The sequence below is a fragment of the Ips typographus genome, linkage group LG1 (genome assembly GCF_016097725.1).
Source record: "Ips typographus isolate SLU linkage group LG1, UJ_Ityp_2.0, whole genome shotgun sequence".
NCBI lineage: Eukaryota > Metazoa > Arthropoda > Insecta > Coleoptera > Curculionidae > Ips > Ips typographus.
The window spans coordinates 16,023,655-16,047,703 of record NC_138422.1 but is presented as its reverse complement, the minus strand read 5'-3'; the positions used below and the strand labels follow the sequence as shown (position 1 = coordinate 16,047,703).

The window sequence follows — 24,049 nt, the reverse complement described above, 5'->3', positions numbered from 1 at the left end:
AAGCGTTTCCACTTAGACGATGGTGCCAAAGAAGGGTACAATGAGCAATTTTACGGAATTTCGCTTAATAAGGAAGGCAATAAGATAGACGCAACAGCAAGGTTGAAAGGTGACCCAATGTAACATTTGTGATATTTTAAAGTACACCCCTATCTCTACTATATTAAGCTATTATATTGTAATCTGGTGAAGAAATAAAGGACTCGTTCCACCACCTTTATACACCCTATAGCATTTAAGATTAACATTAGTATATGTAGACTTTATGTATAAGTTTCGCTTTTAGTGTTCGGGGCGAACACTTTCTAGGGGAGGGGCATGTAACATAAAGATTACACTAGGCGCCGTTACCCTAAGTTGCCCCGGTCTCCCCCAGTACAATGTTTGTGTCAGCAATATTGGCGAATTGGGGTCATGATGTGGGTATAAATACTGCACCAAAAGCACGTACAGATTACCGAACTCTGGGGTCTTCCCCAGAGGGAAGTCACTGACTGATCTCCGGGTTAGTCTGGGTACGCCTATTGTGCAACTTAAAAGTGGAGCAGTAGGTGACCAAGTGCCACACCCTAGATCAGCCCTAACAAAGGAATTAGTGTGGACGCGCAGCACGAGTTGCCGTTCCAGCTTACCTCCCTTTGTTAGGCTCTTCGCGTCTTTGCCGGCTCGGTGAATGCCCTCGGACCTAAGTCTAGGGTTCATTCACCACCGCTAAAGCGTTGCCCTCCGTGTACCTTTGCCTAGAAGCCAGACCACGTCATGATCCCCGCCATCTTAGCCATCTGGGGGTAAGATTATCGTCTAGAGATTAAGGCACTATTACGTAATAAAGAGTGGGTTACCTGTGGAAACCTGAGTATTCTTCCCCCTCAACCAACCCTTAACGTGACAATACTATGCTTACAATGTGAAGGTGGACAGTTTGAGCAATTATTGTTAAATAAAATTATTTTTCGGCATTATTGTAGTTTTTGGCACATAACACTATTAAATTTAAAAAAATCTTGGTAAGGAAGCATTTGCGGACCCATGTTCATAGGACATTTTCGACTCGAATTCACCTAAAGAACTCGTAGTAAAATTTTGTCCCACCTCGCGGGACACCCTGTATACAGGTATGGAAATTTGGAAATCCATAGGAAGGAAATCAACGATAGGAAAGAACTATTGCAAACCATTGTTCCCGACAAAGATGGAAACATGTTCACAAGTGATCCTCATTGGACAGTTGACCACTGACACAGAAAATCTGATAATCACGTGCCCCACAGTCAGACTGACACATGTTTCCGCCAATAGTTCTCTCTTCGTGGTATGAAAGGTATTAAACATTGATTACAAGTTAATCGTTCTTATTTCAGACATTTATTTTGTTATAAAACTAGTGCACTTCTTCGTTGATAGCTTCTTCTAGATAACTTAATTTCCTTCAATCGTATTAGATTTATATACAAAAATCACGTACAGGAAAAAAATAATTACCAATTACATACAACTTACGACATATGAAACTTTATCAGTTCAAATATTTACAATATTATACAAGATAGATACAGATGTGAAAAATAAAACAAAAATAGAATCACGCAACAATGCGCTAGACAAGTAAATGTTCTGAATGAGACGTTTGCTTCGACATTTGTCACAATCCAAGCATTTGCATTGTCACGTCTTTCTATTTTTGTGGCCACAAAGTTTTTTTCAGCCATTTGAAACCATTGGCTGGGCCTCCCTATAATTAGTCTGTTGAGCACTTGAAGCACTGCTTCTTCTACACTTTCAATACAAAACATTTTTAAGTGCGATTCATAATCTTTTTAAATAAAGAAAGTATTCAAATATTGTGAAGTCTGAGAATTGTTAAAAAAATGTGATTTCCTGTCGTTTTGTAAAAAAAAAATTAGTAATTTCACCTATTTCAGGCTAATACCATTAGAAAAACTACATCAGTAGCACATAAAGTTGGTTTGACGTTTGGTAGTAAGCTACCAAATATTGGGTTAAGCCCCAATTAATTAATAACATCAAAATTGTAGTTCATAGTCTCCCACTAATACCTACTACATTTAGGACATCTTGCAGTACGTACGGAAATAATTTGTACTATTTACTATCTTCATATAAAATGTTAAATCTCCCTACAAGGAACGTCAGACTGACAATTGGTCTCAACAAATTACTTTTTTTTTTCCGAACGAGTATACGTAAAAAGGTAATTTTTAAAGAGATTGATCATCGGCTGACAGTAGAAAAGTAATGGCGTGTTTGAGGTTTACCTGATCGTTCGCTATCGTTATTATGTACTTTCCCGAAATGTAGTGAGCGTCGCTTTGGGGCGATTCCAACATTGTTTCGGAGGTGTGGGCATTCCAACAGACGATTCCTTGGTCGTAGCACGCTACGACTACGCCGTTTTCTACACACACTCCTTTCAATCTAGAATAAATCAGAAAAAATAGTCAAAAGTAATGTAATTTTTGTTGTCCGCATTAAAAACATGCAAAATTTAGATATTCCTGATAATATATTGGCTGCAGCCAACACTATGGGCAGCGTGAATAAAAATTCAGTAAAAGCTAAAACTTACATTTTCCTAGCAAATGCTTAGTTTGCAGTGAATAAAAATAAGTATTAGCTTTTACTAAAAATGCAATTAGCAAAAGCTAAAGTTTTTAGCATTGTCTAAACATGGTGTGAATAAAAGTAAGCAATTACTAAGAATATTAAGGAAAAGCTTAAATTTTTGCAAGCTTGTTAAACCCTGTCTTAAAAATTTAGTATTGTTAAACAGTTTGGCAGAAATGGCTGCATTTATGAATATAAGATCTGTAAAATTTTATGCCGAAAGAAAAGAAAGTCGGCTCGAAGAATACCCACGGTCTGTATAGATTTAGTGAAGAAAATGTTGAGTGGATAGCTAACCATTTTTTGGAGCCAAAAGTGGAGACTAGAGGGGGTGCATTGAGTCCAAAAAAACAAATGCAAATATTTTTGCGATTTTTAATCCTGGATTTCAAATAGGGATCGGAAAAGAAGAAGGAGTTCATAGAACAACAATATGTAAAACGATATCTAACGTTTTACCAAAAATAGTTAAAAAGGCAGGAATTTGGATTAAATTTCCTACAGAAAACTCGACTGACCAGGCAATCAACAAATGGGCAGAGTTGTATAGATTTCCCTGTGCTTTTGGTGCAATTGATTGCACTCATATACCAATAATAAAGCCATCGCTACATGGTGACGAATATATCAATAGGAAAGGCTGGTGTAGTATAAATGTGCAAGCAACTTGTGACGGAAAAGAATGTTTTACATCCGTAGATGCTTAATGGCCTGGCTCGGTGCACGACAGTCGTATTTTAAGAAGATCAAATATTTTTGGTATGATGAGAAGACGTCAACAGAACTATGGACTTTTGTTAGGCGATGAAGGGTACGGCATAACAAGATGGCTATTAACACCGTATAGAAACATCGTCACACCTCAAGAAATAGCGTATAATAAATTACATAAAAGAGAGCGCGTTATTATAGAACGCTGTTTCGGACAACTAAAACGTCGATTCCCTGTTTTGCAACATCAGATACGATTGAACATTGACAAAATTCCCTCAGTAATCGTCAGCGCTGTGGTTCTGCATAATGTTGCTAAGTATTTAAATGACCAATTACCAAATGACGAAGAAGAAGTAGCCGCCGAGGATCACGATGGTGAAGAAGTTGTGGAAGATAATAATGAGCTGAACAACGACCGTCACCGTGGTCAACAGAGACGAGAAGAAATAAAAAATATAATTTTTCAATTGCAGTTGTAAATATACTACTAAGTACGATACCATATAATATCAAAAGACAACATGAATATTAATACGTAATAAGAAAAACCAAATAAGAACTTTAAGTAACTACTTAAAATATCTAGATTTTCCTAGTAAGTAAAAGCTAAAGCTTATACTTCATACTAAAAGGAAAAGCTTAGTTTTTATTAACTCGGCCCTATAAGGTTGAACTTGCTTTCCAGTACGAGAAAGAATATGAACAGTTTTGTGTGTGGCGAAACCAAGTACAAGTTCGAGGTGCAGAAGAAACGGTGTTGCTAGCATATTTTGCAAAACTCGCTGCAGAATATTCTGCTTCGTCTTCATGGCCAAAATATTTCATGTTACGAGCGACCTTAGAATTCAACGAAAGAGTGGAAATCGACAAATACGGCGCTTTAATACGTTTTATCAAGAAGAAAAACGTCGGATATAGAGCAAAAAAATTAAAGGGTTCAAGAGAACAAATCAACGAATTTGTACGTTCTGCTCCAGACAAGGAGTTTTTGATGTTAAAAGTGGCCTTTCTAATTGGAATTGGAGGAACCTGCCGAACCAATGAACTAACCAAGATGACCACGGAAGATGTTGACGTTTTAGAGGACAAGCTGATTGTTACTATTCCCGACTCCAAAACCCACAAAAAACGGACGTTCGCGATAGTATCGGAGGGCAAAGTCAATTCTGAAGGCGAACTCTCTAACGAATAGCAAGGAAATTTCTTTGCTATCATAGAAAACCCTTCTCTATCGTAATATATGGTACTCTCTACGTTTCAATTGGTGAAGATCGGCACTCAACGTAGCTATTCGGGTTGTATAAAATAGAAAGACCAAATGAGGGCTTGCTACGATTTTATCTCTTGCGGTTATGAAATTTTGTATTTACCAATCTTGCTTTTCCTAAATTTCAAATGTTTTGTTTTTTAACCTTTATGCCCGTCAGTGTCAACATTGTGTCAATAAGGTTGGGGACCAATTGATTGTGTTTGCACCCCCCTTGCATCTATTAACTATTGTTTTTGAGGTGTAAGCTGTTCATGATGGAATGGTTGTGTTATGGCTATATGGGTTCCATCAACACATTCTAAAGTCCCATCCTACTTTCTTCACAAAATGCATAAAAATTGTTTACAAGCAACTGAAAAATATTAGTGGTCCAACAAGAAAATAAGAAACCGAAGAGGCAGAACTACAATAAATAAAACCAACAACAAAAATGGCAACAAAACGAATTATTTTAGAATGTAAACTTAAAAATATGATTAATTACTGAAAAAGAAAGTAAAAAACGTAGAATTATTCAAATTATTGTCATTGATACTTGTCATTAACCCTGAATACGACGAAACAAGTAAAAGCCCTAGATTTATTACTAGAAATTAGTCAATGTTTTTAGGAACGATAAGTTCCCGTTTTCTGTTGACGGTGTCAGCCGAATGTGAAAATAGCTTAGAGAGTACCAACAGTTAATAGAAAGAAATTTTCTTTCTTGTCTATTTCTATGCGTTTTCTATTTCCTACATCGTTACGGAGTTCGCCTCCTGTGCTTTTATTTAAAAAGTATGCAATGTTAAGGCCATCCCATGTTACTCACCGAAGATTGTTTCTATCATATAGAAAAGGAAAATGTACAGGACAGCCCTGCGGCATTCATTTCTTCGCTAAACTACCTCAAAAAATAGCTGAGTATCTTTCACTTGAAAATCCTAATATGTATACTGGTCACTGCGTTAAAACGGCCCATACAATATACAATTAGTTAGTACGATATGGGACAAGTTGCACGTGATTTTGGCCACAAATACAAACGATCTGAACATCAATCGGTCTTGAAGATTTGTAGTACTTTTTAAACTTCTGTAGCACACAGAAGTTGTTATATACTATACAGGGTAATTCAAATTCGACCCTCACCATTGGGATCTCAGAAACCATAAGAGATACGAGAAAGTTTAAATTAGGGCAAAGTTGCGCAATATAATGCTCAACCAAATGCTGTTTTAAAAAATTTGATTTTCCGAGTCCTTCCGAAGATATCTGAAAAAAACTGAAAATTTTATTTTTTGTTTTTATTTATTTCTAACCTTATTTGAAGAGGTATCCCAAAACTAAAAGCATCTTTTCATTGCCACTTTTTCCTAGCTATTCGATGATGGATTCAAATTTGCCACACGACGTTTCGTTTTCTGTCAGTCATCATCAACTTTATTTTTTCTTATGGGCGCCATATTGGATTTTTAGCCCACCAAATAGTACGTTTTATTCTGATTTTAGTGATGTATAATAACTTATGATTTGCTTCATAAATAACAAAATCATTCAATAAAAACTATTTTTACTTTAGTTATTGTCTTTGAGTTAATGGGACGTTTTAAAAAATGTCATTGTTTGACAGTACTTGTCAAACACGATAATTCGGACGATCATTAGAGCGTCAATCATAGTTAAAAATGTATCTAGAAAAGAAACCCCCGCAGAAAATGTTATTATTATACAAGCATTGCTGAACTATTTAGGTTAATCAGAAAAAGAGATTTGTTAGCATTATCTCTAACTTAAAAGGCTTATTTATGTTTCCAAGAGAAAGATCATCATTTTAGGAACTTCATTTTTTGCCAAATTTCAATTTTTTATAATGTTAAGTGCAAGTTTATAGTTATTTATTTTGGAAGTGACAAACCATTTTTTATTCATTCATATTTATTCGAGTGAATAAACCGGTTTAAGTCACGTGTCTTATACAGTATTTTATTAAATTTCGACTTCTTATATTAAAAAAAAAATTAAAATTACAGTTCTATTAAATTTGCACCGCGCCCCGTAGATGTAACATTGATGTTTGTTTGTTTACATCTGTAAATAGGTGAATGTCATTCAGAATGATTTAATAGTTACTTTGCAGCAAGTGACTTAAACCATTTTTTATTCACGAAAAGAACAACTAGGTCCACAAGCGTAGCGAGTGGCCTAAGCTCTTCGAGTGAATAAACCGGTTTAAGTCAAGTCACGTGTACACCTTTGTGACTAAGTATGTTCAGGCCAATTGCGTGTGACAAGTACTACCAAGTAATCTTCATAAAACGTCTCATTAACTCAAAGCTAACTAAGGTAAAATCTCTAAAAGCTCTAATGATCGTCCGAATTATCGTGTTTGACAAGTACAGTCAAATAATGACATTTTATGAAACGGCCCATTAACTCAAAGCCAATAACTAAAGTAAAAATAGTTTTTATTGAATTATTTTGTTATTTATGAAGCAAATCATAAGTTATTATACACCACTAAAATCAGAATAAAACGTACTATTTGGTGGGCTAAAAATCCAATATGGCGCTCATAAGAAAAAAGAAAGTTGATGATGGCTGCCAAAAAACGAAACGTCGTGTGGCAAATTTGAATCCATCATCGAATAGCTGAGAAAAAGTGGCAATGAAAAGGTGCTTTTAGTTTTGGAATATTTCTTCAAATAAGATTAGAAATAAATAAAAACAAAAAATCAAATATTCAGTTTTTTTCGGATATCTTCGGAAGTACTCGGAAAATCGAAATTTTTAAAACTGCATTTGGTTGAGCTTTACATTGCGCAACTTTGCCCCAATTTAAACTTTCTCGTATCTCCTATAGTTTCCGAGATCCCAATGGTGAGGGTCGAATTTGAATTACCCTGTATAGACCAGCAATAGTGGTCGCTTTAGTTGATGATGAAAGAAAAGTTAGGAAAAAGTTTATATTTATTGGCATATTCATTGGATTTCACATCCCACAAACAAACCTGCTCACGATAGAGATCAATAAATTCAGTCCAAAATGTATTAGTCTCCATATTTGCCATAGTTTTAAGTTCTTTTTTTAAGTTTATGTCGAATTTGTATTTGACAAGTCGTGAGTTGCGCATACATCAGTCCGATTTGTCGTATATCAAACGCAGTCGTACGATAAATTTTTCTCCAGTCAGTCAAAATACCGTACGATTCAACCGGGTTGTACGACTTGTTGGACGACAGCATCACACACTATGGAATTATCGTTTCGACGGTCGAACCTACCCGAGTTGTACAACTTGTCGTATTTATTGTATAATGTATGGGCCGTTTTAGAAGATCTTCGGCAAACTTTCTTGTTAATGCTGGAGGGGATATATTGGATTTACAAGAACTTGGTGGATGGGAATCAACGAAGGTTGCTAGAGGGTATCTAAAAGAAAGTTTCCATTGCTCGCAAATTTCAAATCGGCGATGTCTCCGGCAGTGGATTAAGCCCTAGGGCACCGGATGAAATGAAGAGGAATGCATACTCGGCCATTAATCAGCCTTCAGAACACATAAATATGATTGTAGACTCCAAACGTAGTATCCGTTAAGTTTGAAAACTGTCAAAACATATTGTTTTGAATATTCATGAAAAGTCGTTGTAATATTATTCTGTTATCGAACCTGTTGTCCTTCGTAATTAACGTATTATTAGTAACTAAGGTTTTATGAAGGAATTTATGAAATCATAAACATTTATGATGTTGATAATTATTAATAAAGATTTCATATAAAATCGTTTTAATCTTCAATGATACGATAAAATTAATAATTGCATTATTTGGCGCACAAGGTGTCCATTAATTAAAAAAATTAAATTGTTACCTGTCATATTCATCAGGAGGAACATAACTAGCCAGTTTCTTCCAGGAATGATTCATCCCATGAATAGCAATAAGCCTGAGTTCCTTATCCACACACTGTTGTAAAGTGAATAAAAACCCCTAAAAAAAATCACAAATCATTAAAAAAAAAACTAAAGTTTGACAGGGCATGAAAACTTACGCGGTCACACTTAACCCACAATGTGGACAACGGCGACTTGATGTCCAACATTTCAATAGTTGCTAGAACGTAACCACGATCCAGGTTCCACAAGGTGATTTTATTCTCACCGCATCCCATTACTAAAGTATCGCATCCTAAAATTTCCCCTTTAAAAACTACTTTAACAACTGCGTGTTTATTCAAAAATACCTTCGATGTTATGCAAAGATGAGACATAATGTTCCACAGCTTCAAATTCGCTGATATTTCCTACTGACTGAAAATCGGCAGTCAATTGGTAACAATGTACGAAAGTCTTTTTACTCTCCGGCTCGCTGCTGGTCAGGTGCCAACTGACTATAACCGTTGGCGTGGATTTTAACACCGAGTACTGCACATCATCCGCAAAACTACAAGAATATCCTGACAACTCCGAAACGAACAATTTCTACCTAACTAACCCTTTAATATTTTCTAGTTGCAAAACTTTCTTATCCAAACAGTTGCGACCTTTTGTCCAGAAATACACTACGGCAAATATATCGGCCACCGGGCCTTCACGAATTTCGCTTTGGTGCTCCTTAGTCCAGAGCTCCAAGTAAGCAAAATTGGTTTCGGTAGAAATGACCATTTCTAGTGACTCCTTTAATGTACATTTGTTGCTCATTGACAATCGTTGGACGCTGCCCTTGTTCAACCACATGTTTTGAGCACCTACATTAAAATATCAGTAAATCAGCTGTTTTAATGATAAAAATACAGTATGATAGAGTGATGTCTCCACCGGGACATGATATATATCGGGACATCAACCACCAGGGCCATCATGTTGAAAATTAATGAACCTTTTAAACTTGTATGTTGTTTGTAATTTTTGTCCCTCTTGATGATTATTGTGACAGGGCGCGGTGGTATTTAGTGGGACGTAACTTGGTGGTGTATAGTGGGACCGTCCAAAGTTAACTTTATGAGGAATACCTCGACCTACAATTTCATGTTTCCTGATATCAAAGATGAAGATGTCGTGGCCAAAGACAATATTATTTGTAAACTCGCGAAATTAGCTGGAGGAACAGAACGGGCTTTAAATCATATGACATTTTACTTTGATTTTGCCAAATATAATGTCAAATAATTTTTTTTTTCTACTTAACTCAGAGAATTACTGATTTTAGTTCAATGTTTAGTACAAGTTAAAGCAAAAAATTTATTTAAGCATCAATTTCTTTAATTTTATCCTACTGTCCCTTTATACAGGGTAATTCAAATTCGACCCTCACCATTGGGATCTCGGAAACTATAAGAGATACGAGAAAGTTTAAATTGGGGCAAAGTTGCGCAATGTAAAGCTCAACCAAATGCCGTTTTAAAAATTTCGATTTTCTGAGTACTTCCGAAGATATCCGGAAAAAACTGAAAAATTGATTTTTTGTTTTTATTTATTTCTAACCTTATTTGAAAAGATATCCCAAAACTAAAAGCATCTTTTCATTGCCACTTTTTCCCAGCTATTCGATGATAGATTCAAATTTGCCACACGACGTTTTTTGGCAGCCATCATCAACTTTCTTTTTTCTTATGGGCGCCATATTGGATTTTTAGCCCACCAAATAGTACGTTTTATTCTGATTTTAGTGATGTATAACAACTTATGATTTGCTTCATAAATGACAAAATAATTCAATAAAAACTAATTTTACCTTAGTTAGCTGTGAGTTAATGAGACGTTTTATGAAGATTACTTGGTAGTACTTGTCACACGCAATTGGTCTGAACATACTTAGTCACAAAGGTGTACACGTGACTTAAACAGGTTTATTCACTCGAAGAGCTTAGGCCACTCGCTACGCTCTGGACCAAGTTGTTCTTTTCGTGAATAAAAAATGGTTTAAGTCACTTGCTGTATAAATGACTATTAAATCACTCTGAATGACATTCGCCTATTTATAGATGTAGACAAACAAACATCAATGTCACATCTACGGGGCGCGGTGCAAATTTAATAGAACTGTCATTTTAGTTTTTTTGTAATATAAGAAGTCGAAATTTAATAAAATACTGTATCAAACACGTGACTTAAACAGGTTTATTCACTCGAATAAATATGAATGAATAAAAAATGGTTTAAGTCACTTACTGTATAAAAAACTATAAACTTGCATTTAACATTATAAAAAATTGAAATTTGGCAAAAAATAAAGTTCCTAAAATGATGATCTTTCTCTTGGAAACATAAATGAACTGTTTAAGTTAGAAATAATGCTAACAAATCTCTTCTTCCGATGAGCCTAAATAGTTCAGCAATGCTTGAATAATAATAACATTTTGTGCGGGGGTTTCTTATCTAGATACATTTTTAACTACGATTGACTTGCTCTAATGTTTGTCCGAATTATCGTGTTTGACAAGTACTGTCAAATAATGACATTTTAGAAAACGGCCCATTAACTCAAAGCCAGTAACTAAAGTAAAAATAGTTTTTATTGAATTATTTTGTCATTTACCAAGCAAATCATAAGTTATTATACATCACTAAAATCAGAATAAAACGTAATATTTGGTGGGATAAAAATCCAATATGGCGCCCATAAGAAAAAAGAAAGTTGATGATGACTGACCAAAAACGAAACGTCGTGTGGCAAATTTGAATCCATCATCGAATAGCTAGGAAAAAGTGGCAATGAAAAGATGCTTTTAGTTTTGGGATATCTCTTCAAATAAGGTTAAAAATAAATAAAAACAAAAAGTAAAATTTTCAGTTTTTTTCGGATATCTTCGGAAGTACTCGGAAAATCGAAATTTTTAAAACAGCATTTGTCGTCAATGACGTCATCTTTTTACATCTTTGTTTCTCGCATATCAAACATGTGAAATAAACAATTTTAACAAAAAAGGCACGTTATTAATTTTGTCATCCTGTCAAATTAAAAACGTTGACATTTACTGTCACTTTGATATAAACAAATATCAAAGGTATAAAAATGCTGCGCTACAATGAGCAAGCCCAAATGCTAATTCTAAATGTGCTGCCTTTTTTTTGAATTCGAAAAGAAACAGTTTCCAGATGTCATCCCAATTGGTTATTCCAATGTGTATGATAGAGCATCACAGGATAAAAGTGAGTACTGCCTACCCTATGCCAAATGAAAAAGTGTGGAATTCCAGCTGACGACTCCTAATTCACCAACATTTCTAAGAAAATGTCGGTCAGTAAAACCAAAATAACCGCTTTTATGAAAAACAAAGAAGTTGGTAATGTTGGTATGCCAAATTACTATTTTCGCTTTATTGTGCAAAGCACAATAACACACCACAAAATCAATGAGCATTAATAATATATTATGTTATTAGGAGTAGAAGAGATCTTTAAGTGATAATTCACTGAATGAATGATGATTAAACTGAAACTCTCATGATCATATGATTTTCAAGGCAGTTGATCAGTCACTTCTGAACGCACTAATTTTTCAAAGCATTTGTAGGTTAAGACTTGTGATCTAATTCCAGACATGCGTGTTTTTTCACCTGCTTGACGTCATTCTCAAAGGGTAAAAATTTGACTATACCATGGGGTGGTCCATTCAGGGACATATGGTATATAAAGGGACTTAATTTTTTTTCTGTCAAATGTAAAAAAACTGATTACCTTATTATGTCGATCGGTAGAGAGTAGTAACATTTATTTAAATTCTGAAGATGAAATTTATATCTAAAAAAACAAAAATGTTATCAAAGAAAAAAGAAAAACTTCCCTGTATATACCACCCTCCCCTAAATACAGTTATTTACATATCAATTTTTTTTTTTAAATTTGCTAAATTACCAATGGTAAAACACCTAGAAGTTATGCCTATTTCCGTTATTCCCATGGGACTATGCTATTTTGCTATTATGCTTATTGTACATTTTAGGTTGCTTGCTTTATTTTATTAAATTCCTAGATCACTCTCTACTGTAACTTCGTATAGTTAAGTCGCATTAATTGTAAACTGGAATGGAAAATTTTCACTTGAGGTCGCACCACTTCTATAATCAGGAGATGATAACGATTTGTAGTTTGTTTACTGGCTGACATCCTGGATATCTATATCATCCTTTCTACCATAAAAAGCATGTGACTGTGATGTGTCTTCTTTCTCCTCTTTTACCTTGTCCTTTTCTTGTCTTGGTTTCTCCATAAGTAATTTGTTCTTTACAAAGTCAAGAGAGATGTTACTTTCCCCTTGACAAAAAATAATATCAATTGCAGTGGTAACTACCTAATAGTTATCTGGCATTGCAGACAATAACTGTGTAACTACCTCTGTGTCATTTATGTTTCCACCACAGTTTTTTTTAACTCTGAGACTGTTTTCTCAAATTCAAAAAGAAATTCACTGAGTTTTCCTTTTCCAAAGTACTATTTCATGTTTCTTAATTTCTTCTGCAAATGTAATTGGTTTGCTATTCCTTGCTTTTGAAAAGTACCTTTTAACACATTCATGATTTCTTTAGCCGTAGTTTTGGTTCTCACCATTTCAAGAACATTATCAGCCAATAACTGGACAATTAAATTCCGAGCTTTTATATCGTTTTTAAAAAACTGCAAGTTCATTTGTGGCTGTTGATTCCGGAGGATCTTTCTCCAACATTTCCAAAAAACACCTTGTTGCTCAAGACAAAATCTTACTCAAAACTCCTAATTTGAGAAGCCGTTTCCATCAAATGGCTTTACAATTAAATTACTTGGGATTGTCGCCTTAATTTGTATATTATTTGTCTTATCCTTCAGGTTTTCAAAATACGTTTCCCAACAGGATACAGGATAATTACTAGTTGTTGTGCAAAATCTGGTGACATCTGTACTCAACCTTATGAGTTAGAAAGTACAGATGGCGTTTCCAAATCTAGGAACAGCCCCATTAATCCCGCATCATTCGGTAAACACCGATCTGATTCGTTAAAAATGGTGAGGTTTTGTTTTTTGTTTATCAATCCCAATCCTCTGACCGGTTTCGCCGTATTACGGCTCATCAGAGAGGCTATAGGGCTTGATAACCAAAGAACAAAACCTTCATTCCAGTATATCATTGATCATCCAATTGACTATACTGGAATGAAGGTTTTGTTCATTGGTTACAAGCCCTATAGCCTTTCTGATGAGCCGTAATACGGCGAAACCGGTCAGAGGATTGGGATTGATAAACAAAAAAACAAAACCTCACCATTTTTAGGATAATTACTGCTTACTTTTCCGGTTTTCCTGGACTGGGCCCATAACCTATTAATTTCTTCAACTTCTTTTATCTTTTTGTAAATTGGTCAAAGCGATTGTAGACACTTTTAATTGGTTTTAATACCACTTTATTTTTATGACATTAAAACAATGGAAAGACATCAGCACATTCGAATAATAATTACTGTCTATCTTCCTTAATCTGACTATCTTAAATTGTCACTAGATGACATAATGTTTATGTAGTATGATGTTCTGTAAAATTGTTTATTTTAACATTTAGGATGCGACTTTTTGATTGTCAGTCGATTTGCTTTTATGAATGCAGCCTATTTACCGAATAAGTTTCACACATAAGTTCGTTGCAAAGAAATTCCCAGTCGTACAGTATTTAATAATTTTATACGAAATGTCTGATAGGAAAACTTAAGAACAAACACTTACCTAGTACATTTCCGAGCGCAGTCTGAGTCCAAAACGACACCAAATACTCCTGACAAACGATCAGATTGTAGTCAACATAGAAAATATTCAGCAACTGCCCGTCCGTTTTCTCCACCCGTATCGAATGCTGATCTCTCTTTTGTCGACTGCTTGGACTGGCCAACACCCAATTTCCTGGACTCTGCAGCGGCTCGATCGCAGTTCGCGTTGGTTTAGTGGACAAAGTCAAGTAACCGTGCAACGGTTTGTCCGGTTTATCGTTGTTAAAAGCAATAAATGGTGTTGGTGGTACATTGCACTGCTCCAAGGGTTCCGGACTATGAACTGAAGTCACCGGACTTGTGTGTTCCCGACCGTTTAGTGACATAGTGTCTTCGTCATCGGAACTTTTTTCTATATCCATAATTTTGGAGAGAAACTCGGTTTTTGCTTCTGATAGTGTTTGCTGTGATTTTGTTCCTTCTTTGTATGTGAAAACTGCTAAAATCCTGGATTGAGGTTCTTCAACGGCTGTACTTTCAGTATCTAAAGGCAATGGTTTAGCAGCAAAGCATTTCTCATGTGGCAGAAGGTCTTGATTATCGTTAGTGTCTTTTAAAGGAACTTTAGGCAGTTCATCATTAAGAAGTTTAAGTTCTTTTTTCTTGCTATTGGAATTTGACTGTACTTTCAGATTTTCTTTCTTTACTTTCAAAGTTGTAAGTTCAGGTTTCTGGGTTATATCTGAATTTACTTTAATCGGTGATGACTTCTTTTTCGGCACTAGTTTTATTTTAAAACTACTTTGAAACTTAATAGGAGACTTGCTATTTTTCAATTTCTTTTTCTTAATTTTTGAACTATCTACAAGACTTGTTTTTAGTATATTGTCTCCTTTGGTTATTAATGGAGATGAGAACTTCTCTTCCAATACAGTAGTCTGGGATTTAAGAAAATTACCTCCCAAATTACTGAAAGGAATTGAAAGTTTCATTTCTGTTAAATTTTTGCCATTGACTTGCGATTTTGAACTCCTAGTTAGCCTTTCCTCTACATCACCAAAAGGTAAAACCTCTTTCTGTATTGTTTCAGCAAAATCGCAAACACTTTTTGTGAACAATGGAAGTGGTTTAGGCAGTTTAAACTGGTCGGACGACTTATCTTTATGTGAATTTATTCCAGAGTCATCCATTCTACTCAATTTAATTGACGTTTGTGCTGAATTTCCATTAACTTTACAAGTTTGATCAAAGGACTGAGTTTTCCAGCCCCTGAACCAATCACCATCCATTTCTTCACTAAAATCCCGAAATATTTTTAGAAGATTTGTTTGTGGAGCTGGAAATTTAAAACCATCATCATTGCAATTTTCAAAAATCTCCAATCTTGACCCGTCATTTTCATGACTAGTCTCGGAATTCTCCTCTCTAAGTTTCTGCTCCATTTCTCGTTTCTCTTGCAACATACTCAAGTTCTTCACTCTTACCGATCTGCGATTTTGTAGTATCATCACAGTTTTTTTATCGGTCGGTTTCATGAGTTGCAAATAGCTGCAGAGCTCCTTCTTTTTCTCACTTTCTGGACTTGGAGGGTTGTCAAATTCCGATTTGTTCGATTTACTACTTGACTGGGAATCGAACTGTATAACTTTCTTTCTCTTAATAGCTTTGGGATGAGAGTGTTTCTTAATTTCGGATTGTCGGTTTGGTGAAGTGATACAGGGTCGACGATACTGTCGGACCCCACCTACGCACAAATTGGCATAATATAATGTAATTTCGTTTTGTAAAAACGCAGACTTACCTTCAGTATGTTTGTCATGCTTGTTATCCGATTTGTTGTCAAACCCATAAAAATCCAAGTCTCCCTCATCAGAGTTGCTGTTAACATCATTATTTAACTTGTTTAAACTGTTTATCCACGTTTTTACTTTGTGTAATGTACTGGGTGTGCAATTTACATCCTCTCGGTCGTACAACTGAGAAAAAATGAGATTATTAAGTACGGGGATATTGAAACCAAGCTATCATGAATACAGGCTGACACAATTTTTGTAACATCATTCAGACCATTAATTTTACAGTGCATATGATTTGTTGTAATAGAAAAAATACCCATAAAGCTCTAGAACAGAGGTTCCCAAACTTTTTTGTCTCATAGACCACTTTATAAATTTTGCTGATTTTGGTGGACCCCCTGAAGCTACATTTATACCATATTCTCAAAACTCAACAAAAAAATTGTCTATGGAATTTTGTGTTGCGGCTGAGTTTTAACAACGATTAACAGTTTTCAAAAAAAAAAAGTGAAAATTAATTGGTTAATTAATTATTAATTGATGTGCTGTGAATGGATGTTAAGAAAGTAAAGTACCAATAGAATCCCATTTATAAATAATGTAACCTTCCATTCGGAGTGTTAAAATAAAAAGGAAAATAGTATGTATGTTTTCTTTTGTTGTATTTACTCATAAATGTAATTATTACACTGTTATTATGGTTATCATATTACATTGTAAACAGTTAAACAGAAAAATGTTTGTGGACCCCCGCTTACGAATTGTGAACCCCCATTTTTTGTCACGCCAACGTAGACCCCTTTGAGACTCCCGTGGACCCTTGAGGGACCCACCTGGACCTTAATTTTAATACGCTCATTAGACCTTTATACATTGGCTTGTAACAGCCATGTTTGAGTTAATTTAAGCCCTGCATGAGCGAGCAGAGCAGATATGACAAACCCCCATTTGCGCTGTCATACTTTAAGCCAAGTTTAAGTTAAGGGTGGTTCACACATCAGGACAATGGAAACTAGGTAACAAGGGCGATGGAATCCAGCCATGATAGGTGACGTTTGCTAGTTTTTAAAGAGAGAAAGTGGTCACCCCACATACAAAGAAAAAACTAGAACTATTTAGTGTGTTTCAAATATCTTTTTTTAATCTTTGCTTTGTTATCAGATTTCAACTTAATATAAATTAGATATAGTCGCTATACAGATTTAAATCACTGGTAAAATATATTTTGTAATACATATTATATGTATTATAATACCACTTTTTGCTTCTGGTTTGTTTAATGTAACAAGAAAACCTTACGTGCTACAAGTTTTTTCTTGGTCCTTTCCAATGCATATGGGTCCATTTTAGGATATTATGCAATTCAGGGTTGTGTTCCAAAAATTTGTTAAACTTGTTATTTTTTTAAACTTTTTTGGTGGACTTTTTTGTCCGCTAGTGTTATCGGTATTTTTAAAGCTCTCGTAAACTGCTCGTCAAAAAGAATGGGACAGCAAAATTTTTGCTCTTTTTTGAGCGGCTGCTTCTTCAAATTGATTGATTGATTTTTTTACTCAAGTTTACACTTAAAACGCCCCTTAATCGCCAAACTGGCGAAAACGTCTAGAGATATGAATTGGATTACTAAACAAATAGTGCGCTTCTCTATCCAATATCATTATTTTCCATTAAAATGACTGAACATGCTAAGATTTATGATAAAACATATGATTTTCTTTTCAAATTTTTTTTTGGGTCACCCTGTATCCCGCAGTGTATGTTTTTTACTTAAATTGGGTAGTTTTAAGTGTAAATTTGCTAATCCCGCTCTTCTTCCACAAAAGATCTAAAGAAATTGTTTAATTTTAAACAAGAGAATCAAAAGTAACCACATTTAAAAAATTTTGCAATAAATTTTGTAAACGGCCTTTAATCGCCAAACTGGCGAAAAAGTTTAGAAATATTGACGGCAAGACTCGATTAAGGCTATTGTAAAACGTAAAATTTTTTTTGCCAGAAATAGCGTTAGACCGAATTTTTCTTTTTTTGACTACACCTCAGTCACACCCTGTATACTCGGATCCGTGGCACCTTTAAAAAAGATCATTTAGGTCAAAAGAAAGATGAAGAAAATACCTTTAATCCTCAAAAAAATTATTAGAATCAAGTAAAGCAATTTGAAGAAGCAGCCGCTCAAAAAAGAGCAAAAATTTTGCTGTCCCATTCTTTTTGACGAGCAGTTTAGTATTACGTCCGAAAATACTAAAAACTATGGCAAACATCAAAGAAAAATAGGATGACATAGCAATGTAATAGAAAGGTACATAATGTTATAAAAGTGGCATTTGCTTTTTTATTTGTTCCATTCAAAACATTTACCTTACTAGTACATTGTTTTGTCACCCTATTTTACTTTATAATTTGCCATAAACACTTATTTCTAAAGGCAAAAATAAAGCCACTACAACTTGTCTTATCAGTTTTTAAAAGAAACTAACTCTGCAATCCCTCTCTGTGTTCTTTTTTAACATAAACGGATTCCTATTAAATATCCTCTAGATATGCTGAATTAATACCTTACTAAATGGCAACTGATGATTTTTACTGCTTTGTTTGTAGTATTTAACTGCATAGCTAGCTATCTTTTTATAACTGGTGTATTGTGAGCAATAGCTATGTTGTAATAATGACAATATTGATTTTCTTAAAACTGTTGTAAAATTGATAAAATTAGCATTGAAATTTATCATGACAATCCAATTAAGAGTATTTAGATACCCTATTTGGAAAATTTGGTGTCTTTATGGTACTTTCAAGAATGCCATTAAACTACCTGGCCAAAACATTTAAAAGTGACCAAAACATTTGTTATTTGATTTTCAAGTTAAATTTGAGGTTGAATTAAAGTGAGTAGAAAAATTGTCCATTGTGTGATAAAACTAAAAACTTTTACAATTTATTTCTTTAGATCTTTTTCGGATGAAATACGAGATTAGAAAAATTACACTTAAAACTACCCAATTTAAGTAAAAACTTATAAACTGCATTCATACAGAGTTCAATTTGTATGTAAAATGGGTGAAATGAAATGTAATTTTGCTAATCTTGTGTTAAATTCAATACTTTCGAATTTAAAACAAGAGAATTAAAAAGAACCATTTTTTTTTTTAAATTAGTAAATATCGTAAACGCCCCTTAATCGCCAAACTGGCGAAAACGTCTAGAGATATGAATTGGATTACTAAACAAATAGTGCGCTTCTCTATCCAATATCATTATTTTCCATTAAAATGACTGAACATGCTAAGATTTATGATAAAACATATGATTTTCTTTTCAAATTTTTTTTTGGGTCACCCTGTATCCCGCAGTGTATGTTTTTTACTTAAATTGGGTAGTTTTAAGTGTAAACTTGCTAATCCCGCTCTTCTTCCACAAAAGATCTAAAGAAATTGTTTAATTTTAAACAAGAGAATCAAAAGTAACCACATTTAAAAAATTTTGCAATAAATTTTGTAAACGGCCTTTAATCGCCAAACTGGCGAAAAAGTTTAGAGATATTGACGGCAAGACTCGATTAAGGCTATTGTAAAACGTAAAATTTTTTTTGCCAGAAATAGCGTTAGACCGAATTTTTCTTTTTTTGACTACACCTCAGTCACACCCTGTATACTCGGATCCGTGGCACCTTTAAAAAAGATCATTTAGGTCAAAAGAAAGATGAAGAAAATACCTTTAATCCTCAAAAAAATTATTAGAATCAAGTAAAGCAATTTGAAGAAGCAGCCGCTCAAAAAGGAACAAAAATTTTGCTGTCCCATTCTTTTTGACGAGCAGTTTAGTATTACGTCCGAAAATACTAAAAACTATGGCAAACATCAAAGAAAAATAGGATGACATAGCAATGTAATAGAAAGGTACATAATGTTATAAAAGTGGCATTTGCTTTTTTATTTGTTCCATTCAAAACATTTACCTTACTAGTACATTGTTTTGTCACCCTATTTTACTTTATAATTTGCCATAAACACTTATTTCTAAAGGCAAAAATAAAGCCACTACAACTTGTCTTATCAGTTTTTAAAAGAAACTAACTCTGCAATCCCTCTCTGTGTTCTTTTTTAACATAAACGGATTCCTATTAAATATCCTCTAGATATGCTGAATTAATACCTTACTAAATGGCAACTGATGATTTTTACTGCTTTGTTTGTAGTATTTAACTGCATAGCTAGCTATCTTTTTATAACTGGTGTATTGTGAGCAATAGCTATGTTGTAATAATGACAATATTGATTTTCTTAAAACTGTTGTAAAATTGATAAAATTAGCATTGAAATTTATCATACATACACTTATCATGACAATCCAATTAAGAGTATTTAGATACCCTATTTGGAAAATTTGGTGTCTTTATGGTACTTTCAAGAATGCCATTAAACTACCTGGCCAAAACATTTAAAAGTGACCAAAACATTTGTTATTTGATTTTCAAGTTAAATTTGAGGTTGAATTAAAGTGAGTAGAAAAATTGTCCATTGTGTGATAAAACTAAAAACTTTTATGCCACAATAGTATATTCTATATTAAGAGCGGAAAGTATATATTTGCCGCTTGCACATGAAATTTGCAGCTTGAGGCGAAGCCGAACGCTGCAATCATGTAAAAGCGGCAAAAGTACTTTTGGCTCGAAATATAGACGATATTTTTTCGACGACTGCTGTGGGGTGGATTAGAAGGACAACTCACATCATTTTCGTCGCTCGAACTCATTGTCACCGATAAATCACTTTGACGGAATGTGGTTATTTCAAACAGGTATGTCAAGCGTTGTTATGGAAACGCCGAAAAAAGTTGGTGACTAGATTGTTAGTAGAAAGCGAAAACGCTCTAGAGCAGAAAATGATTCACTTTCTGCGCACGTGCGGCGAATGACCACTTTCTGCTTTGAAATGGAAGCGTACATGAGGTACTTTCAAAGTCAGTCGTCGAAAAACAAATTTATAAAACTCTGCTGGAAAGCTGATAGTTTATAAGGAAAGTATCCTGGAGATTATCAATAATATTGTGAATTAAATTGAGGATTTCAATGCAATTGTCATGGAGATTTAATAGACATATCAATCCTGTTAACTTCTAGACTACAACTCTATGAATAATTGTCCTTTTTCTTTTTCTAAGTGTCCTTTCCTCATTACACCCTCAACTGTAATGCATGAATAACCTTAGTCAAAGTAGTTCAACTTTTGTCAATCAATTCCTACATGATTATTTGCATTAATGAGTCCTATTAACAATATTATTGATTACCTCTGGGCTGCATTACATGTTATCTCTCTCTGCAGTTTGTTTTTACATATTAAAAAAAAACAGACATGAGGTAGGCTTTTATTAAGCTTCAGTGAACATGCTTCTATTGACAGTCAAAGATATTACTAATATATTTCAAAGGTAATACCAATACCTCTAGCCTCTAGGTTATATGGATTTTACTTTCCACAAATTAGTCTGTCTCAATGATTGCAAAAGAGTCAAATACCTTTGCCTGAATGGAGATTAGTTCTTACTGAGGACCGAGGTTCTTACATACAATCCATATGTGTATACTGGGATACAGATTAAGAAAGTATGATCTTTACAATAGCAATGTTTCCATTGTGATATTTTTGTTTGAGTATAGCTACATAAGTGATGACAATACCTTTGTCTTACACTACAATTTATATGTATAAAACCAGGTTTAAGAGCAATGCATAATTACTGTACTTAAATAAAACTCGCAGGCTGTTTAATTAAATATTTTAAAACTAAGAAGAAACTTAAGATTTGCCTACCTTACTGAAAATTGGTGAGTCTGTTTCATATTGCTTAGCCAAACTGTAACCCTCTTTAGATAAGCTACTACCAGACGGTTTGATAGTTTCACTGTGGTCACTTGACTCTGACACCGGGGTATCCATAAATGCGTCCCTATTTGTAGAAATAACTCATGTTTGCCTAATGCCTGTACAGAATGTAGAGTATTTATTTACCTTAAAAGCTGGCTGGATTAGGTGTTTTATATGCAAGGTTTAGACCACTAGTTTCTGTAACAAATTATAGTGAATATAACACACAATACATTTTTACTACTCACCAGCATCTATTTTCAAAAAGCATACAAATTTACTTCCTTTATTTTTTCTTTTAATTTAAAGAAAACAAACTACAAAAATAATTATTCTCTTGATGTTCCATTTTGTTTTTTTTTATTTGACAGTTGACAACTAGTGGCTGACGTTGACATTTAGTACACAAGACAGCAAACTGTCAAGTCAAAAAAATAAAACCACGTGACGGGCATCACTTGTACAGATAGACTGGACACATGATAACCAGTTATCGGATTTATATGCCGGACAACTTATCAACATCAAGTTTTGCGTGAGTGAGTGATAACGGATAACGTGCAGTTGGGGGGTTTCCCAGTTTCTTGCTTTTTGTTGTTCATTCATTTATTCATACTATAAATTACATTAAATCGAGTTTTAAGAACTTGCTAGTGTTTAAAGATGAATTTTTCTTTGCTGTCATTATTTCTTTTTTTCCTCTTATCAACCAAAGGTTATGGGGTGAGTGTCAACTTCCTTTAAGAATTTAAATTAATTCTCTGTCTTTAAGTCCTCTGACATTAAGGCCTACAAAATTGAACAATGCGATTCCAATGTTTACTACCCAGTTACAGTCTCTGATGTTCACTTTGAAATAAAAAATAGTTACGTTTACGTAAATGGTTCCTTAACTTCTGACTATACCATAAACAGTCCAGTTAAGGTAATAATTTGGTTTTTCTTAGCACAAGTGATTTTTTTATTTATTTCTTCAATTTTTATAGGCAACACTTGAAGTGAAGTTTTATGTGAAAGCTTTGAACTTTTGGACACCCATTCCTTGTATCGACAATATAGGATCTTGTCCTTTTAGTGATTTGTGCACCTTTGGTTTACCTGTCAATAAAAAATGTCCTGAGCACTTCCAAAAAGACAATGTTCCCTGCAGGTGTCCTATTCCAGAGGTAATCTAATTAGATTGAATTCACAACTTACAACATTTAATAAAAATATTCTTCAAACAGGGCACTTACCACATGGACTCGGAAAATCAAATTCAACTTTTTAAAATTCCTGACAAAATAACCTACACACTTCCTTCTGAGTCTTCTAAAGGAAATGCAAGATCATTGTCCTCCAATCTACTTACAGGAACTTACTATATAACAGCTACCATTACTGAAAGAGGGAGTTTGTTGAGCTGCTACAAGTTTTACTTGGATTATGAAGCTGAATTGAGTAATAGTGTGGACATTGAACCAATTGTCCAGTTGGTTCTTTGAAAAAAATGTTCAGTGTAGGTTAGGTTAGGCCAAATAGTAAGTAGGTATATTCGTACCATTTTATATTTCTGCTTTTTCCCTTTTTAGAATGTTAATTCATTTATTACTTTAGCATCTTAACTTTTAAATAAAGCCTTTTTTTACTTTTAACTGTTGTCCAACATTAACATTAAAAAATACTAAAAATAGTAATGAATTTGAGTCTGTCCCATGTGACGACTTCCAAATTCGTGGATGTTCCTGCTGGGGCCCTATTTTCATCGGATGTCGTCATCAATATGGCCGATTCTCACTTTTGTTTCGAAATCCCTATTTTAAAGTGCAAACATGAGAGATATGGCATGCAAACATGAGTTCTACCATAAATAGATTTTAATTGGTTTCAAGGATATGTGATTGCTGCAACTACTGTGGATATAATTCAAAATAGTAAACAAGTTTTTTTGTTTAAAATTAAAGTAATTAGACCAAAAGTTAGTAGAGCAATGGCTCAGCTGGCAACACTGCAATGCAAATTTGTGACAGATCCAGAACCCAACTTTTTTGTATTTTGTTAATTTTGTCTATTATTTGTCTTGTTGTGTAATACTGGTTAATAGATTTTGATGTGCAAATAAAAACCAACAATTTAATTATTACATA

The 24,049-nt window shown here is 34.1% G+C and overlaps 3 protein-coding genes across 4 annotated transcripts in view; 2 read left to right on the top strand and 1 right to left on the bottom strand.

Annotated features, from left to right (window-relative positions):
* The window catches only part of LOC145730057 (uncharacterized), a 129,357-nt gene that overhangs the window by 92,772 nt on the left and 12,536 nt on the right, over positions 1-24,049 (top strand). The gene's annotated exons all lie outside the window — the stretch shown is intronic.
* On the bottom strand, positions 1,350-22,308 carry LOC145729739 (uncharacterized). Of its 2 annotated transcripts, none has more exons than XM_081980626.1 (10): positions 22,172-22,308; positions 22,068-22,121; positions 21,870-22,005; positions 16,062-16,236; positions 14,280-16,004; positions 9,082-9,334; positions 8,831-9,030; positions 8,639-8,787; positions 8,459-8,577; positions 1,350-2,436 (listed from the first exon to the last, which is right to left on the bottom strand). In XM_081980626.1, exons 3-10 carry the CDS (start codon positions 21,993-21,995, stop codon positions 2,220-2,222), a joined length of 2,964 nt encoding a protein of 987 aa, XP_081836752.1. In that variant the 5' UTR covers positions 21,996-22,005; positions 22,068-22,121; positions 22,172-22,308; the 3' UTR covers positions 1,350-2,219. The 2 variants fall into 2 exon arrangements, with proteins under 2 accessions (XP_081836752.1, XP_081836762.1); XM_081980636.1 differs by having other exon boundaries at positions 8,639-8,775; positions 22,172-22,307.
* On the top strand, positions 22,450-23,557 carry LOC145729943 (uncharacterized). Its single transcript, XM_081980937.1, has 4 exons — positions 22,450-22,646; positions 22,696-22,848; positions 22,910-23,089; positions 23,150-23,557. The coding sequence occupies exons 1-4, from the start codon at positions 22,587-22,589 to the stop codon at positions 23,405-23,407; spliced, it is 651 nt and encodes a 216-aa protein (XP_081837063.1). The 5' UTR covers positions 22,450-22,586; the 3' UTR covers positions 23,408-23,557.

Coding starts and splice junctions, on each gene's coding strand:
- LOC145729739 (XM_081980626.1), bottom strand. CDS start 21,995: ATGGATACCCCGGTGTCAGAGTCAAGTGACCACAGTGAAACTATCAAA. Junction 16,237..21,869: donor ACTCACCAATTTTCAGTAAG/GTAGGCAAATCT, acceptor ATTTTTTCTCAG/TTGTACGACCGAGAGGATGT. Junction 8,788..8,830: donor ATCTTTGCATAACATCGAAG/GTATTTTTGAAT, acceptor TAGTTTTTAAAG/GGGAAATTTTAGGATGCGAT.
- LOC145729943 (XM_081980937.1), top strand. CDS start 22,587: ATGAATTTTTCTTTGCTGTCATTATTTCTTTTTTTCCTCTTATCAACC. Junction 22,647..22,695: donor TATCAACCAAAGGTTATGGG/GTGAGTGTCAAC, acceptor TCTGTCTTTAAG/TCCTCTGACATTAAGGCCTA. Junction 22,849..22,909: donor CCATAAACAGTCCAGTTAAG/GTAATAATTTGG, acceptor CAATTTTTATAG/GCAACACTTGAAGTGAAGTT.